The following is a 17,874-nucleotide window of genomic DNA, read 5'->3' as shown; positions in this document are numbered from 1 at the left end:
TCCTATGCCATTCCCTTGAAATAACGCCCTGAGGCAGATGTAAAACAGTTTAAGCTAAATCCTGTCTCGCTTCTTTCCTATAGTATGTGACCTGTGGAGTGGGAAAGCCTCGGTCGGTGGGGGGAAGAACTGATTTCTCCAGCAGGAGCTGTGGTTTTCCTGCCTGCTCCTTTCAGCCTGTGCAGTTGCTGTTTCTGAGGGCTCCCTCTGGGGCCGACTGGCCACGTTTCATTTCTCTCATTAGTAAGATCGTGATCAATCGAAGAGGTCCTTGGGCTGGAAGAGCGTAAAGCTGCGCAGCAGCACGAAGAATTTAAAATAAATAACCCAAGTGGAACTCTTCTCGGGCTTCCCAGGGAGACGAGCAGTGATTTAATAATTGCTACCAGCCAGTTTCGTGTTTTGCTCCCGTTAAAGGAACTTTTCCTCCCATCAGTGCAACGTCTCTCCCCCAAACTCAGCCCTGAGATTCCCACCCCCTGCATCAGAGCAGGAGGGCAGAACACTTCTAGTAAGACAAGGCAGATTTTTCCTTGCTCCTCGCTTTGGCATTTCCAAGAAAAGCATCAACCTTAGCAGCTGGAACCATCTGCCTTGAATAAAAGGGCGCTTGGTAATTGTTCTGCCTCTTGCAACAGCGCGTGTAAAGATGGAAAAATTGGGGCATGGTTGTTCAGCAATGTCGAAAATCCCATTCACTGGAGTTATGAATATGCAGTGCTTACGAATACCAGGCATGTGCACCTCTGCTACCGAACCAGACAATTTTTTTTAAGTAGTGCCCTAGTTCCTCCCTCACCTCTGCTCGTTCTCAGCACGCAGCAATGGCTTGAGTGCTCCTGCACCCACGGAAAGATGTTTTGGAAAATATGATGAATATTATGGCGGGTTAGAAGAAGATGGCATGTCGTTTCGTTAGAGAAAGACTTGTAAAACTTTGTCAGAAAGGCAGTTTTGTTTGGTTAGTGTAGTTTAAAAGCTGTTTTCTTTCCTGGGGCGTTTGCCCTTTATGCTTTGTGTTACCAGAGACCTGAACCACATGGTAGCAGGGCGGCACGCATCTGCTGGCTCTCTGAGCAGACAGATGCATCAGTACAGCCAGCGTCCCTGGTAAGGGAAACCTCCCAGGTCTGGGCTGAGGATTTCAATTAAGAGGCCCTTGCCTCTTAATTGAGATACCGGAGTGAAAACCGTTGAGATCTGCTCTGTGCGCTGCCCCCCACGCTTTCTGGTCACATCCTGTTTTTTGGGGGAGAGAGGAGTTCATCTCCTGGTCGCTCCAACTAAACCCTCTCTCCACGCGAGTGCAAAGCCTCAGAAATGTTTTTCCTCATTTCTCGGGCTCTGCTCTCCCTCGTCTGTAAATACCCTTCTCCCAGGATCCTTTCCCGCTGGGGTTGGGGGCAGCGTCCGCGCCGGTCCCGCTGCCCACAAAGTGCAGCTTTGCAGGCTGAGCTAACGGGCCCTGGGCTCTTCTGCACAGTGGTGGGAGGTGAAATGATTTGCAGATGGATCTTGCTTGAAAGAAAACAACTTAGTTCATTGCTGTCCCCGTGCCAGGGTTTTATTCCTGAATGTAACTTAGGCTCTGCAGCTGACAGCGCGATTTATGGTAGGAAATGAAACAAATCTCGGCGTTGTTTCCATGTTCTTGTTCGTGCTTCAAAGTGGTTTTATGTAAGTGCTGTTGAACTCCTCCTCCAAGCCTTGCTGGGGCTGAGGGAGGAGGATTAAATGCGTTTTGTTGATGGGGACAGCAAGAGCTATTGACCCAAGACGCAGAGAGATGGACCTGATGCCTTCTTACAGCTCTGTGACTTGCCAAGGAGCGGACGGAGGAGCTCAGCACCTCCAGGACGGTTTGCTTTGCATTCAGTGCACCAGGGGTGAATTTTCCCAGCACGTGTGTGAATTTTCCCAGCACTTTCTGCTCTCCTCGAGGCCTCTCAAACACGCTCTTACAAAGCAGGTTTGCTTTAGCTACACCCCGAGACGCTTCCTGCAGCCCTTGGGCTTAACCTATGCCTTTTTTTAAAGCTTAATGTGATGAAGACCAACCTCTCCTGACCGGTAGAAATCCTTTGGGTTCCAGCTTGACCCGGAGTTGGCTGAACTCACGGCATGACTGTTCACTCACCCTGATCCAAGCTGCATTGCCCTTGGCTTACAGCAAGGCCAGGGAGAGGTGGGCTGCACCCTCTCTGTGCTAAAGAAAAGGAATGCCCTGAGTTTCTGTCTGTAGACATCATCTCTATTCCACTTTTTAATATATATATATATATTTGGTCTGGGGAAATGAGGTGGGGCTTTCTCTGACTGTTTCTCCCCAGCTTACCAAGGGCTTGTTAATATCAACCAGATGTTAATGCCTCATCGAGTTTCCAGGCTGAGGTCATTGTTTGCTATTATAAGGCATCCCCGTAATTACTTCCCTAAGACAGGCTGGGTTTCTGCTGCGTCTGCTCTGGAGCTCATGGAGCCCTCTGCACATGTGTGTGTCGGGCTTTCGGTGTAAACGCTCCTTCAGGTTCTCACTTCCCGAACGGGAGCACAGAATGGAAGGGTGATGAATGAAGCAGAGCTGGCTCGCGCTAGGGGGGTATGGAGTAAAGTCACTCGACAAGGATTTCAGATGCTTCCCAGGGTGTAACACGTAATTAAGCTGTAACGCGGCTTAATTAAAAGTAAGAAAAGTCTTCAAGGCCTGGTCCAAAATTGACTGAGATATTCTAGCTGTGAAGTGTCCGGCACTTTCTTTTTGCCCACATCCCCTTTGTTCTTATGTTTTTTGTTTTTTAATTTTTTCCTCTTCCCATCCCCATTCATTTCCTGTTGATTCAGGGCCCCTCACAACCCTGGTTTGATGGTGTTTTTCCCCCAAGACAGGCAGGTTGCCTGTGCTGCTCCATCCTCAGCCCTTTCCAGCAGAGCGTTTACTCCCCATCGTGCGATGCGTTTGCATCTCCATCTCAGCTGGATTTGGCCCTAGCATCAACCTGGACAAATCTGGTTCCAGAAAGGATTAGCTGGTGGCTGTGAGCCATATGAGCCTGGACGAGCTTGTCAGCAAAGCTTAGCGAGCGGAAGGGGAGAAGATCCTCTCCAGCATCCAGGACGGAATAAACCAGCCCACACTGGACCACCGAAGGGTAGCACCTGGGAAAAACCTTGCAGTCGCGACCTGCCCAGTTTAATTTCAAACCAACACCCTATAAAGGCTCCTTTGTTCCTCCACCAGGTCCTGTTCAGGTGCTGTGGTTGATCAGAATTGGTGCTGCCCAATTGCTGTCGCAATGCAGCCAGGAGGAAGCTGGATCACTTTCTTTCCCCGTTTATCACACGCGCCCCTTCCCCCTTAGGAGCCCCTGGAGCAGCTCCAAGCGAGCACTACGGTTTGGGAGCAAGAAGCAGAAGCTGCTGCCAATCTCCTCTGCCGTGAACATGTCATCGAGGGAATTGCTTCTGCTCTCGGAAATTGCTTTCAGGCTTGCAGTTGTTAACGCTGCAGCTGGGAGAGAAGCCGGAGGGCCGTAGCTCTCTGCTGTCTCCTCGCAGCTGATAGGTGATGGCAAGCAAAGAGGGCAGCTTGGTTACAGGAGAGGCCTTTTTGGGAACTGTTTGGCCTTTTTAGTTAACTGCCTTGGCTCTGCTCTCTGACCTCTGCAGTGTGGGATCTCTATTAAGTGTCTCTTCGTAAGTGCGCAGTTTTTGCTCCAGCCACACTGTTGATTCACGCTCCGCTCTTTAGCTTAAATAGACACTTAAATTAATTTAATACTAATTTAAGCTATTAATTTAATAGCTTAAATTTGTTCCTAAGCACCTGAACAGAGAGGCATTGTGAGTGTGAATGGGTCAGCCTTCAAATAACGCCGCTCCGTCTTCATTTAATCCCAAGGCGTTCTTTCCCCAAACGCAGCGACATCGGTGCAGCTCTTATGGGTTCCTAACTCTCATTTTCCTCTTTATTCCTGCAAGGATGTTTGCCAGCAGAAGGAAGCAGCATTACTGGGCTTACTCGATGGACTGCAGCGGGAACGAGGCTCACATCTCCAGCTGCAAGCTGGGCAACCACCTCAACGTGGACGCGGAGAAGAACGCGACGTGCGAGAACGGGATGCCGGCGGTGGTCAGCTGCGTCCCGGGACGTGCCTTTGCCCCCAGCAGCCACAGTGGCTTCCGAAAAGCCTTCAGGCAGGAGGTGAGCAGGGGGCGAGGTGCAAGCTGGTGAGTGGAAGAAGCCAGCAGAGCTTAATTAGTCGCGCTGATGAGGACGCGGTGCCAGGCTTGGAAGGGTGGGAGCCTTGCTCACCGCTGCGGCTGGCAAGGCTGCGAGCAAGTAGTAAGAAAATACAGCCCTCACGTTCCTGTTCGAGCTGTTCCGTGCAAGCCAGCTGAATCCGTGCCTGGTTGCTGCTGGGCTTTGCTGTTTCGCAGTCACTTAAATCCTGCCGGGTTCTCTCTCCCGTAGAGATGCGATGGAAATAAGCTGGTATTTCCGCCGCCCCTGGGTCCTCTGCAAAGAAATGCCCTGAGAGGCAGGGAAAACACGGCCCGCAGGAAAGGTTGGGAGGGCTGTGTTTGTTTAGTCTAGCAAAGAGCGGGCTGAGCGTAGCACAAAGGTCCTCAGATACGCAAAAGGCTGCTACGAAACGTGCCTGGAGTCGGCTGCTCTCAGCATCAGCGGGGCGGCCAAATGTGAAAGGATGGGCTTAACGTGCAGCAAACGTGTTTTAGGCTGATGCTAGGGGAATGTAATTTCCTTTTCCACCTTTAAGGTATGTGCAGCCTTAGGATATGGGGGTGATTGCAGGGGCTGGAGGCTTTTAACACTGGGTTTGAGTTCTCTTGCAGGGTGCATTAGGTGTTGTGGATTTTTCCCCTAGCCGTTGACTGTACCCTGCACTCCCCAGCCCTATATCTCTGTGACTACAGCAGTGGGCTTTTTCTTGGCACCTCAGCAGACCCCAAATGATCCCACCCCATATTGCTGTAGCAGAAGCTCTAAGCAATGGGAGCAGTGCTGTCGTGTCCATGGTTGGCTCACCTGGAGTCCAGGCAGGTCTGTGCACAAGACCTTGCAGGATTTAGGCCTCAGAGGTGAAAGGATTTGTAAATCATCATCAATCTCCTGAGCCACATGCGCTGCCCAGTTAATTCCCATTTGTAGGCTTTGGATACCCTTCGCGTGACTTGGAGAGTCTCTGAGCCTGGTGACGTGTATGCTTCCAGCTCTAAAAGTCACAATTCTCTTGCTCCCGGGCTCTGCACACTTCACCTGGTGGTCCCATACCTAGGGCACAGCTCCCACCCCAACAATGCACCTTTTGGGTGCTGGTGGGCTGCTCTGTGCGATGCTGGGAGAACTGTGAGCCATGCATAATTGGGCATTGATAGAAGAACAGGAGTTAATGGAGCTGAACCTGCCTCTCAGCTGCGTGTGTCGGACTGCCATCTATCAGATCGCTTATTCCACCCATCGGAGCTGCAGCCGGCAGGTTTTAGTGGCTGGGGCTCCTCGTTGGAGCTCCTCGGTTAACCCAGGAGCCTCATCCGGAGACCTGCCCAGCAGCCGAACCCGTCCAGCGGCTGAGCACAGGCAGCAAGTGGGCGCAGCACCGCGTGGAGCACCTCTGCGCTGCGTGTCTTTGGAGGGGTTTCGGAGTCTGGTGCAAATCGCCTGTTGGCCCCAACGAGTTTCTTAAGGTTTAAAGTGTAGCGTAGGGCTAAAACACCTAGCCAGCTTGGATTAGTGTTCAGGTATGGCTCGATTCAAGGGGAGTCATAAAAGGGGAGGTGTTTATTCTGTTCCTAATAGTTCCCTGATCTGTAATATTTGGATAGGGAAGATTTCCATAGCTGTCAGGGATGGCAAGCATGGTGTACTCTTAGACAACATTGTGTATGCTTTAAAATACTTATTGATCTTAGAGAAACTGATGTTCATACTGGGATTTGGGCTGCTGCACACCCAGCTGTGACATCCCTAGAAGAGTTAGGCAGAGAACTAAGATGTCTTTATATGTTTCACATATAGGGTTGTAAAAAACATGTCTCTGCTTACCCTAAGTCTTACTAAACGAAGTTCTCCTTTCATCCAGCACTTCTAGCCTTTTATACTATGTGATGGGGGTTTTTAGGTGCCTCAGGGCGGTACGTTTTGAGCGCACACCCTACAGTAAATCAGAGCCATAAAGGAAGGATGCTCTGCTCGCGGGCAGTAGTGACCCTGCTTCTGTCTGTGTCTTGCAGCAGCCGCTGGTGAGGCTGAAAGGGGGAGCCAACACCGGCGAAGGACGAGTGGAAGTGCTGAAAAACGGGGAGTGGGGGACGGTTTGCGACGACAACTGGAACCTGGTGTCGGCCAGCGTGGTGTGCCGCGAGCTGGGCTTCGGGAGCGCCAAGGAAGCGATAACGGGCGCGAGGCTGGGGCAAGGTAAGGGCAAAGGGAGCTCCGGTGACCATTCCTCTTATCCACCTCTGAGATCCCTTTCACAGCGTGTGTTTTTACTGGGATGTTTGCTTGGGGACCAAGAATTTCTTCGCTGCTCTTAGTAAGTCCCTTGAGGCTGTGCCTTAGAGGGATATTTAGGATTCCTGGAAAGACGTCTAGTGATGATGAGTTTAACCTTTCCCTCCAGCAGCTGCTCCAGTAATTACTTCTTTGTTATCACACCCGTTGCTTTCCAATTCTCTTTGCAAGTTCCCTAGATGCACGTGGTGTAAGGCATTACTAGAAGGTTCCTGGCAAAAATGGGCCCTGGGTCTAGACTTCAAAAGCTCTCCAATTTAAGTCCAGAATATTAATTTAGCCTGTTATAAATAGAAGGGCTATTTGTACAGTTCAGAGCCAGCTTTGGGTTTGGATTTCCTGTATTTGGGAGCTGGTTTAAATTCCAAAGCCTGGTAAATGGCAACTCAGAGCCTAACATTTGCCCTCGCAAACCACTTTCTGATTCACTTCCCCGTAGTGTCAACCCTGAAGAAAATGACACCAAACCAAACCCTGTATCGTGAGACTAAATGAACGGGTGGCATTTCTGCAGTCTGGGAGCTCCTAGCAATGCCTGTGATTTCCACACATTTTCCTTTTTTTTTTTTTTTAATGTTAAATACTGGCAATCAATGAGTGCACACTCCCGGAGCTGTCCTCTGGGACGCCGAGCACTCGGTTCAGCAACTCGGTTGTTGAACTCTTTGTTCATTTATGTGTTTAGGCTTTGTTTTGTTACATGTCTGTCTTGGTGAATTTGTGTTTTCAAATATAAATTGGAATGGCCATTCTTGTCATCGCTGTGTTGGAAATGTAGTTTCACAAGGTAAAACACTGCTCACTTCCTAGAGGCACAGGTGATGTGCAGTTAGTGTCTAGAAATCCCAGTTAAGACAAAGGGACCTGTGGGAGACAAGTGTCTCCCACTAAGACTTCAGGATATGGAGAGAATGATTAATTTCCCCCTTTTATAGATAAATGAGACCCAGAATAAAAAACTTACCCCTATTCAATCTCAAGTCTGTTGAAAGGAAGAAACTGAGTCTGAATCTCCTGAACATGTTGTGTCCCCTACAGTGCCCTTGGAGGGAGAATATAAAATAAACCCCCAAGCGGCAGGTGAATGTGTATGTTGGACATACAGCCCTAATCCTGTTCTTCTGCTAAAGGGAATGGCACGGGAGGAAATACAAATTTTACCACCCATACGGCAATGAAATTTGGCTGCGTTTCAGTGCCCAGGGCTGCAGGGTCACGCCACCATTTCCAGAGGCAGCCACAAAGAGAATCTGAGTCACAGGTGTGCTGGCTGTCACAGGGAGTTAGAAAGCCTCCAGATGGCAGCAGAAAAAGGGTTTTGAGCAAAAAGACCCCCTACCATTAACAAACCCATCACCTTTTCCTGCCTTCCAGAGTCAGCCCTTTGCTTTGAGGTATAAAGGAGCAGGCTTGAAGTTGGGTGACATTTTCCTTTCCAGAGAGGTGAGCAAAAAATGGCTCAAAATTCAGAATATTTTTTTTTTTCTCAGCCTCCATCTCCAAAATCTTCCTGCAAACTTCTGGAGACCAGAGGTTCTCCGTCTGCTGCTTGCAGGGATCTCCTGACCGAGCTGTCTGGTGTGACCCCAGCAGCACTGATGGATGGGTTACGTGGGCTCCAAGAGAGCCTCTGGTTGCTCTTCAGTGACGAAGAAATTCTGCTGAAATCTTGGATTCTTTCCCCAAAATCTTCTTTCTAAACAGTTTTGAGCTCAGTTTGGAAACAGGACGCGGGAGCTTTACGGGATTATTGCCTTCTCTTATGTAGGTCTCTCCTCTTGCTGGGTCCCTGGTGGAAATGGCAGTTGTGTGTTGTCCAGGGAAGGAACCAAATTTCTCAATTCTTCTCCCGGTTCCTTGGGACCATTCTGTGCGGTGACAAAAGATGTTTGCTCTCTTGCTGCCTTGTTTTTATCAGCGGTGTTGGAGTCTGTAACACGCACCTGCCCCAAAGCATTTCACTGATTTCTTGCACATCCCTGTGTTGTTCCGTTCTGCTGTCCCAGTGAACGTGTAGCTGTTTGCATTTAAATGTCAGGCCTTGACCGAGACCAGATTCCTGTCATATGGATTCAGCCAAAAGGTCAAAATTTGTGAATTCCTCCAGCTGAAGTTTGTAAATTATGTAACAGCGGAAACTTGGCCTTTGCCGCAGCGCTCGACTCCCAGAGACTGCTGGAAAGAATTTAATGGTAAAATTATTAATAATCTTGCAGCTTTTTGTTTTATTTTTTTTTTATAAGAAATAGCTGGAGTTATTTCAGGATTGTGTTTTGAGTGCTAGAGTCCAACGCGACGTCTGCAAAGTATTAATAAAGTGTTATTGGATATTTCTTCGCAGTAGCACGGGCAGAAGATAAGACTTTTTCTTTCTCTCCCCTCCCAAAGGCATGGGTCCAATTCATCTAAATGAAATCGACTGCACGGGCTTCGAGAAATCCATCACGGACTGCAAGTTCAACATGGAGTCGCAGGGCTGCAACCACGAAGAGGATGCTGCTGTGAGGTGCAACGTTCCTGCGATGGGTTTCCAGAATCAGGTGAGAAGCCAAATACAAGTGACGTGTCAAGGTGTTTTCATCCCAGAGCATCGTCTGCCCTCTTTGCAACACATTTTGGGGCGTCCCGGTAGGAATCGTTTCACCAAGTCCCGCCTAAAAATTCAGATTTCTAACATCTGCCTTGCATTAGGTGGGAGAGCATGTAAGGACGGCGCTTCCTTTTGTCCTGAACTTTGAGCTCCTCGAGGCTCAGCGAGGTTATAGAGGGCTGAAGCGCCACTTTGGCTGTGATCTGAACAGTTTTGGTGGCTCTGCAGAGCTGCTGCGCGTCCCTGCTGTGATAGGACCCCGCTCGGTTCTCCCCACGGTGGTACCCAGGTCTGGGCGCTGCTGTCCCGTTTGCCACGTGGAGCTCAAAATCTCCAACTGGATGAACCAGACAGGGGTTTCTATGAGCAAATGCTCTTGCCAAAGGCCGTAAACAGCCTCTAATGTAGAGCGTGGAGGAGGGAGGCTTTCGGGTGGAGTGTGTTGCTCTCTTGCAGCTGGCACAGGCTGCTTTCAGATGCTGGGCTTGGCTGCCCACGGTGGGAGACGAAGAACCAAACTGCACCAAGTGCTCTGCAGGGAGCAGAACTGAAATTTCTAGCCTCTAAATCGCCCTGAACATTGCTTGGCCGGCTGCTGCCTCTTCCCCCTTCGCTCTGACGTTTCCTGACGCGTGATTTTTGTGCCCTGCAGCTGCGCCTGAGCGGCGGCCGCAACCCTTACGAGGGCCGGGTGGAGGTGCTGGCGGAGCGCAACGGCACGCTGCGGTGGGGCACCGTCTGCAGCGAGAGCTGGGGCACCGTGGAGGCCATGGTGGTGTGCCGGCAGCTGGGCTTGGGCTTCGCCAGCCATGCCTTCCAGGTGGGTCCCCTGCGCCCACGTCGGCCGCGGGGGCGTCCTCGAGGTGGGTAGGGGCTGGTGGAGGATGGGGGGGGGGGTTATAAAAAAGCAGATTTTGGCATCAGGGTGTTGTCTGGAGAGACCCCGAAGGTTAAATGTCAATGCACAGCAGACATTTGGGGGATACTCAGAGCAGAAAGTGCTGCTCTGGGCAAACCTCATGTTTTCGTGCTGCTCGGGGCTCAGATTTCCCCGTCTGGCCCCGTTAGCACTGGTTGGGCTGGTGGTTTTGTGCGGTTTCTTGTCCCTCCCTCGGTAAGACTGGGGACTTGAACTCCTCTGGCTGGGTGAAACTTGAAGCCAAGTTTAACGTGGTGTCAGATCGCTTGAAAACAATTTGATTTTGCTCCTGGAGTTACTTCGTGCAGCGTGTCCGCTCTGGAGCTGCATGCTGGCTCTGAGCTGTTCCTGTCTTTTAATGACAAACGCCCTAAACCCTCCCTGCTTGCACACAACCAAGAATGGCACTTAATAAAGGGATAAAAGCTACCAACTAACGAGCTTAACCACGAAGGAATAAAGTGTTCATCCCTCCAGGATCACAGGGTGGAAGAGGGACAGGCAGATCTGGGCATAACAGCAGCTTTTGTAGGGAAATATTTAACTTCTGGGCCTTTATTGCAGTTCCTGGGTACAAAATGGGTCTTGGGGCTCCCCCAAAAAAAACCCAGCTCCCCGTGCAAGCTGGTTCCTCCAGCTGACTGCTTGCACAGCTGCCAAGCAGAGCACCAGGGCTGAGGACAGCCACGTCCCTTGAATGCTGCTGGCCTTTCCAGCTGCCTGGCTCTGTTGACATAGCTCCGAGAGTCCAGCGAGAAACAAGACATTTTTTCCTTTAGCTGAGACTGCTGGTATTTAGAACAGAAAAGGCCCTTATGCACATCCCGGCTGCACCAGCACGGCGAGGATAAAGCCACACTGTGTGGAACAGGGCAGCCCTGTGTGCAAAGAGCATTGCTAGCAGGGTTAACAAACAGCCTGCTGCAATGGGAGCCATGCTGCAGATGGGTTCTCTTCTCCTGGAAACGTGCTCCTGGTTTTGACGCTCACACATGGAGATCAGAATTTTTGGTCTTCTTCCTTCCCCTCCCTCTCCCCTCCCAGCAACTTCTGCACCCGCTGGCCGACTTTGGCAGAATAATTGTCTCTTGCTCCTACAAATTCTGTAAGCCTGGGTGATGAAGACGGGGAGCAGGCAGGGTTTGAATGTCTGCGAATCCCCCTCTGAGCCAGGAGATGCAGACCCCTGGGTTAGCAGACCCCGTTAGTCCCAGTGCCCCTCAAAGGCTGTATGTCCCCTGGCATCTCCTGCCGTTAATCCTGCCTCCCCTCCTTGTGCCACCACGCACCCTGGCTTTTCTTGTTGCTCTCCTCCTTGGGCATCACAAGGCAGGTGTGGTTTATTTGCTGGGCATCCCTCCCAGAGGCACAGCCCATATGAGCTAAAACGGTCCAGGGATGAATTCATCAGCTGGGTGGGCACAGCAGGGTGGAAAACTGAGTTTACAGCTGGACTGAAAACAAGGAGAGATTTAAAACAGCTCAGAAACAAGGGCAGAGATGTGCTTACACAGGTCAGATGTACACGGAACCCGGCTGAGCTGGGTTTTAATCCCAGTCCAAGCCTTCTGCTTCGGCTGGGGCTCATTCCCCACATTACTCTTCTCTGCTCCCAGTCCGTTCTGTCCCTGCAGAATTTAGCAGGCAATTTTCCTTGTCTCTTCCCCAGTATTTAGAGTGAGAAGGGAGTGGAGGGGGCCAGGGGTTAAGGAGGGTGGGTAGCACGTTTGTCCACGCAGACCTCTGCAAGACGGTTTCACACTGTTGTGTTTCAGCGTCTCACCTTTTAATTTTAATCTTTATTTTTTAATCAAGGGCTAGGCATGTTTCAGGTAGAGAGAGCTTTAAAAGAAGACCAAATGGTCCTTATCAGAGTCTAATGCAGCACTGCGGCCTCCCTCCCTCCTACGTAACACAAGTTAGGTAGGGACGAATATTCCCCCAGCAGTCCCCAAAAAGACCGAACGGTGTGCGAAATGCCTCTTTGTGTCTTTCTGCCAAGGAAACCTGGTACTGGCACGGAGACGTCAGCGCTGACAGCGTGGTCATGAGCGGGGTCAAGTGCTCGGGGACGGAGATGTCCCTGGCCCACTGCCGTCACGACGGAGCCGACGTCTCCTGTCCCAGAGGAGGTGGTCGCTTTGGTGCTGGCGTGTCCTGCTCAGAGAGTGAGTAACTCAAGGCTTTATTTCATTTTAGCACGTTTGCCTTGGGGTATACAGGAGGAATGGGTGGCCTATGCCGTGCCTTGGGTGTGCCAAAAGTGTCAGACGGATGCCGGTGGTGCTGAGCACGGCGCGAGGAGCTGGGCCTGTCTCTACCAGACCCCTGCGGGTGTTTTTAGTTAGCCCATGAGTTCAAATCTTCCTTCCCCTCCTTCCAGCCGCCCCTGACCTGGTGCTCAACGCCGAGCTGGTGGAGCAGACGGCCTACCTGGAGGACCGCCCGATGTTCATGCTGCAGTGCGCGCTGGAGGAGAACTGCCTGGCCAGCTCGGCCGCCAACACCTCGGTCACCTCCGGCTACCGGCGCCTGCTGCGCTTCTCCTCGCAGATCCACAACAACGGGCAGTCCGACTTCAGGCCCAAGAACGGCCGCCACGCCTGGGTCTGGCACGACTGCCACCGGTGGGTGCCGCGGGGACGGGGCCACCTCCGTGCCCCGCTCCCGCTGCCCCCGCAGGAAGGAGGCAGAGCGCAGCCGGGGACTGGGCTGGACTGGTTTTGCTGGGGGAGGCTGAGATGCTTGGGGCCGGAGAACCCTGATAGGTGTTAGGGAAGCCGCGATAATCTCACAGCAGCGAAGCCAGTTTGTTACAGCATGAGTTACAGGTGTAAATGGTATATGAACAAGACGGATGCGGAGCTCTCATCGGGAGAGATGCGTGTGCAAGGGCAGCGTGTACACGGGGCCGTGTGTTGTGCAAAGAAAGCGTATGCTGATGTACCCGCTCTATGCAGAAAGATGCAGCCATCTGATCTCCTTGGGAAGGGACGCAAAACCGCACTAACTCTGCATTTTCTCTTTATTTTATTTGTGCGTCTCGACTCCGCTTAGATTGCGCACAGCTGGGAGATTGTTTGGTTTTGGCACTTTTTGGTAAACAGCAAACTTACCCCCAAAGTGCATTGTTTTTCAGGGGGACGCTGACAGTTTCAGCCAAAGAAAACGAGGGAGAGGAAAGGGAGCTGGAACTGAGCCGTGCAGATGCTTTGGTTCTGGAATGATGGCTTGTTACAAGGCTGATTTTTCGCTAATTTGGGATAAAAGGGAGCTAAGAAACTCGGTGCACTGCTTTTATCCTGCCACTGCGGTAAGGCTTGCGCCTTCTGAAAACACGTAGAGCAATAAATTCCCAATTCTTACAGTCCTTAATAGCCTTTGCTAACGGTGTGAGCGAGGTGAGGCTGTAGTATGGGGCAGGTGCTGGCTGCTTTTACCTTGCAGACAGGTTGGTTTTGTGAGAGCTGCATTCAGAGGCACGAGCAGAGCTAAAACCTCAGCGGCACAGAACCGGAGGTAAATAGGAAATGGGAGGTGCAGGGGAGGAGGAAGCCTGGACCAGAACAGCGTCTGCCTGCTCTTCTGGATGGGAAGGGGCCGGAGGAATTCGTGGGTGCCACAGGGATTCGAGCACGTCGCAGGCTGGGTAAAAAGGAGGCACTTGGAGCTCTTGGGGAGAGACTGCCCAAGTGAGGTGAGGCTGGGAAAGGATCGGGAAGAGGCCAAGAGCCATCTGTGCACTCAAAACTGGATTCTGTTTATACGGAGGAGGGATGAACTCAATCCCTCTTCAATCTTTCCAGCCTGTAAACACCAGAATGTAAACACCTCTCTGAATGATTCAGACATATTTCAGAAACTGAGTCAGACTCGAGACCTCAAACTTATCCAGGAGGCAGCCAAATCAGACAGCTTCAAAGTCAACAGCTCAGCTGCTGCAGAACGTCCCTTCTTTCCTTGTTGCCTCACTCCATCACTGGGAGCTTCTGTTCAGTAGGCTTTCGATGTGGAAGCAGAACAAAAAAATGGGAAAGATCCTAGCAGGGGCTCAAAATTGTTTAATTTCTGGCGTGTCGTGATTTATTTGTTTGGTTTTGGTTAGAGGGGAGGTGGTAGAAGGTGAAAAACCCAATCTCTAGAGGAAAGATTTCTGCCCTTCCATCTTTGACCCCTTTTTTTCTGTAAAAACGGGTGCAGAGTGGGGCTGCAATACTTGCGGCTGTAAGTTTTTATGCTGTGATTATTTTTACAGCTGGAAAGGAGATGAGCCGTGCCTTGTGCTTTTTATTTATTATTTATTTAACTCATAAGCATCAGGTTTTGAACTGGGGGCCGTGCAGTTGCCTCACCCCCAGGTCAGGCTGTGCAGACGGGCTCTGGTGCCTCAGGATTTGGGGACCAGCTCTGCTCCCAGCACCCGTGGCTGCACTCCTGTTCCCAACAATGTGCTTGCGTGTGGGTTTTTTTCCCCGATTCCAAGGCTGGGATCAAATTCAGCATGTTACATCAGCGTGACCACGTTTGTGCTCCCAGCCCTGGCCACGTGGAGCTCTGCTTGGGCACTTCCCACCTCCTTCCTGGCCCAAGGAATTGACTGCACTTAGGCACAGGTTGAATTTTTTTCTGAAGCAGCAGTTTGGCATGGGAGAGGACAAAGTTCCTGAGGTCAGCACCTCCCAGACCCTGCAGTGGTCTCGCTTTGCTGGTTGCAGGTTTACAGCACAGCTTCCGTGCTCTCTCCGAAGCGTTGCTGCGTTCGACAGCGACTTCGGATAGCGGCGCAGCCCCGGCTGAGTTGACACCAACGCTTCCCCGTTTAAAATGATGAAATGCGTCGTGTGCGAAGCCAGCTGTCACCTTGTTTAGATCAGAGCGAAGCGAGTGCTGGGAGGGAGAAGCTGGTTCCATCTGTTGTTCGTTTTCTGCCAATAAATTTACATTCCGATTCCTTTTTAAAAATAAAAAAGGAAAAAAAAAAGGAAAAAAAAGAAATAGCCAGGTTGCTAGCTTGGGAACATCCTGCTCTGTTTGCAGCCTGTTAGGGACAGGTGAAACAGTTCTTTTTTGGGTAAACAGGGCACTAGAAATGATAACCTGGTGCTGCCGGCTTTGATTTTTCCCACCTTATAAACCACTGCGATCCCACGAAGGCTGGGGCAAGGCTCTCCCCTGGCACAGCTTTAGCACTTGATGTATAAACAAATACCCGGGCTGGGAGCCAGGACGGAGGCAGCCCGAGCGCCGGTGCCACGTAGGAGCGTGCCGAGGGGAACGTCTCCTGCCCGGGGTTTCTCTCTCCCTCTCCTCCTGCAGCACCTTTCGGTTCCCAGCGCTTTGTGCATCGTCATTTATTTCCTCCCACGCTGCTGTGGGAGGAGAAATTCCTGCCCGAGGGATGAAGCAGCACAAAGTCCGGGCTATTCCCATCCACGTTGTCCTGCCCCCGGGACCGTCGCTGCTGGGGGCACCGCACAGCCCTTCAGAGGTGGTAATTAAAGGGGCGTCTGCTTGCCCTAACGATGGCTCTCCCCGTCTGTGTCTTGCAGGCACTACCACAGCATGGAGGTTTTTACCCACTACGATCTCCTGAACCTCAACGGGACCAAGGTAGCTGAAGGACACAAGGCCAGTTTCTGTCTGGAAGACACGGAGTGTGAAGCAGGTGCGTTTGCCATTGCCCCTCGTGCTTTCTGCTGTCCCCATACAGATTACGGGACTCAAAGATGCTAGGAAATTCCCTAGAAATTAGAATAGATAGAATAGATCCTAGGAAATAGATAGAATAGATCCTAGGAAATTCGAGCGTGGCTTGACAGGACCTGGAAACCAGTCCTGAGGATGTGTTAGTATGGAATAATGGTCTCTACAGGTTTAAGAGAATCCCAGCAGACCCCGTGTATGTCGAGGTTTCCAGACCTCAGCTTCTTATGTCTTTATTCTGAGCTGCTCTGGAAACCTCAGTGTGCATGGTCTGATTCCCATAAAGCATGAAACTCTGAGACTTGCCCCTGGGTGATAACACAGGAAAGGTGGCAGCTCCTCCCAGGCATTTAACTAGTCCATGTATTTCAGTACAGGACTCTAAGCGAGGTAACGTTGCGTTGTCTCATCCAAAATCTCACGCCCGTAGCTTATCGCTGTCTATGGGAGCTGGAGAACAACCAGCCCTTCCTCTGACACGGTCTGTGAATCCAACGCTGCGTGGTTTTAACTCCTCTCCTCCTTTAGACGTGCAAAAACAGTACGAATGTGCCAATTTCGGTGAACAAGGGATCACAGTCGGGTGCTGGGACGTGTACCGACATGACATCGACTGCCAGTGGATCGATATTACTGATGTCCCGCCGGGCGACTACCTCTTCCAGGTACGGGGGGAAAAAGCGTTTGAGACACTGCCAGTGCCTTTATCTTATCCACTGGGGATGCCAGGAATGTAACTAACTGGTTAGTTTATACATCTACAATACTATGAACTACTGCTTATAGTGATTGTGTTCCCAGAATACCTAAAGAATTAGCTACCAGAACAGCAAAGTGTTACCAGATCCCATATTAAACCCAATTAAAAAGTCAGGGATGATAACCACAGCTTCGAGATAAGCCCTAATGAATCCAGGTGCAGCTAATACTCGATATCCTACGCAACCCACGTGCTACCACCACGTTGCATCCCCCTGTTGTCTCGTACCAAGCCTCTGAGCTGTTTGTAAGCAACGCTCGCTTCGCTTGGGGAATTAAATCGCGGTGTTTGCATGAGAAGTTGCGGCTGCCTACAGTCTGTTTTGTGCAAGTGGGGGGAATTCTTCGGCTCTAAAAACAGCCACTTAAACTGCAGAGGAGCGAAGGGAATTATTTTTGTCTCCCCTGCTATCGTGTGAAATGTAGAGAAGGTGTTTGAGGGTATATTTTGGTGCACGGGGGAAGGTGTGAGCTTGATCTGGGTTAAATCAAGCACTTTGTCTGCTTTGAAAAAGTGAGTTACTTTTTTTTCTAAAACAAATGAACAAAAAAATTATGCTGTAATGAAAAGTTGATTCTACCTCGAGTCCAGTCCCTCTTCAGGTAGCTTTATGCGGTGTTTCTCCATCGCTCCCAAGGTTGTCATCAACCCAAACTACGAAGTCGCCGAATCGGACTACTCGAACAACGTGATGAAATGCCGGAGCCGCTACGATGGGCAGCGCATCTGGATGTACAACTGCCACATAGGTGAGAGGAGCTGACTCCTCAGTGAGCCCTTTGTGTTCCCACTGCCGTGTGCTTGCTTACATGCTCGGTAAGATGAGCTGTTGAGTCCAGGCTGGAGCCTGATACCACTGCCACGGTCTGCTGAGCTGAGCAGGGGAAGGGTTTGTTTCTTAGTGCTGTCTGTACTTATTACTGGGGCAGCAAGCACAACACGGGTCAAAGAGCTTTCTGACCAAGATCCAAGAGAAATCCCTCTTGCTCGGGCTCGGTGGAACAGCGATAGCAGATGTTACAGCTGCGCCTGTTCTGCAGGGGAAGGAGCATTTCTTGCTCCCCCCTAGAGGTTGTCAGGCAGAGGGAGTGCAATCCAAGAAGTTGTTCAGAGCGCTCGAGTAGGCCCCGGCAAATACCTGCAAATTCTTTCCCGAGCTGAATTATTACCAGCCTGGGACTGACCTCTTAGGACCCCAAAGCTTCTCTTTTCTTGAAAAGGAAGGACGGTGATGTGTGAAACAGGGCAGTGAGAGCCATGCACTCGAGCCAGAAACGAAAATGCTCTGCTGTCACTTTGGTATGAGGGAGAACAGCTGCCTTTTTTTTTTTTTTTTTGAATGCGCATAAAACATCATTTAGGATTTTTAA

General features: G+C 50.9%; 1 protein-coding gene across 1 annotated transcript in view; it reads left to right on the top strand.

The window, feature by feature from the left end:
• Positions 1-17,874, top strand: part of LOXL2 (lysyl oxidase like 2) — a 47,376-nt gene that overhangs the window by 24,944 nt on the left and 4,558 nt on the right. Inside the window, exons 5-13 of the mRNA XM_013202100.3 lie at positions 3,979-4,201; positions 6,253-6,436; positions 8,921-9,072; positions 9,775-9,942; positions 12,044-12,209; positions 12,425-12,668; positions 15,591-15,706; positions 16,273-16,409; positions 17,142-17,253. Coding sequence (XP_013057554.1) covers positions 3,979-4,201; positions 6,253-6,436; positions 8,921-9,072; positions 9,775-9,942; positions 12,044-12,209; positions 12,425-12,668; positions 15,591-15,706; positions 16,273-16,409; positions 17,142-17,253 — 1,502 coding nt within the window. The remainder of the gene's footprint in view (positions 1-3,978; positions 4,202-6,252; positions 6,437-8,920; positions 9,073-9,774; positions 9,943-12,043; positions 12,210-12,424; positions 12,669-15,590; positions 15,707-16,272; positions 16,410-17,141; positions 17,254-17,874) is intronic.

Source organism: Anser cygnoides, chromosome 26 (assembly GCF_040182565.1).
Source record: "Anser cygnoides isolate HZ-2024a breed goose chromosome 26, Taihu_goose_T2T_genome, whole genome shotgun sequence".
Classification (NCBI taxonomy): Eukaryota; Metazoa; Chordata; class Aves; order Anseriformes; family Anatidae; genus Anser; species Anser cygnoides.
This window is presented reverse-complemented; position numbering and strand designations above follow the sequence as displayed.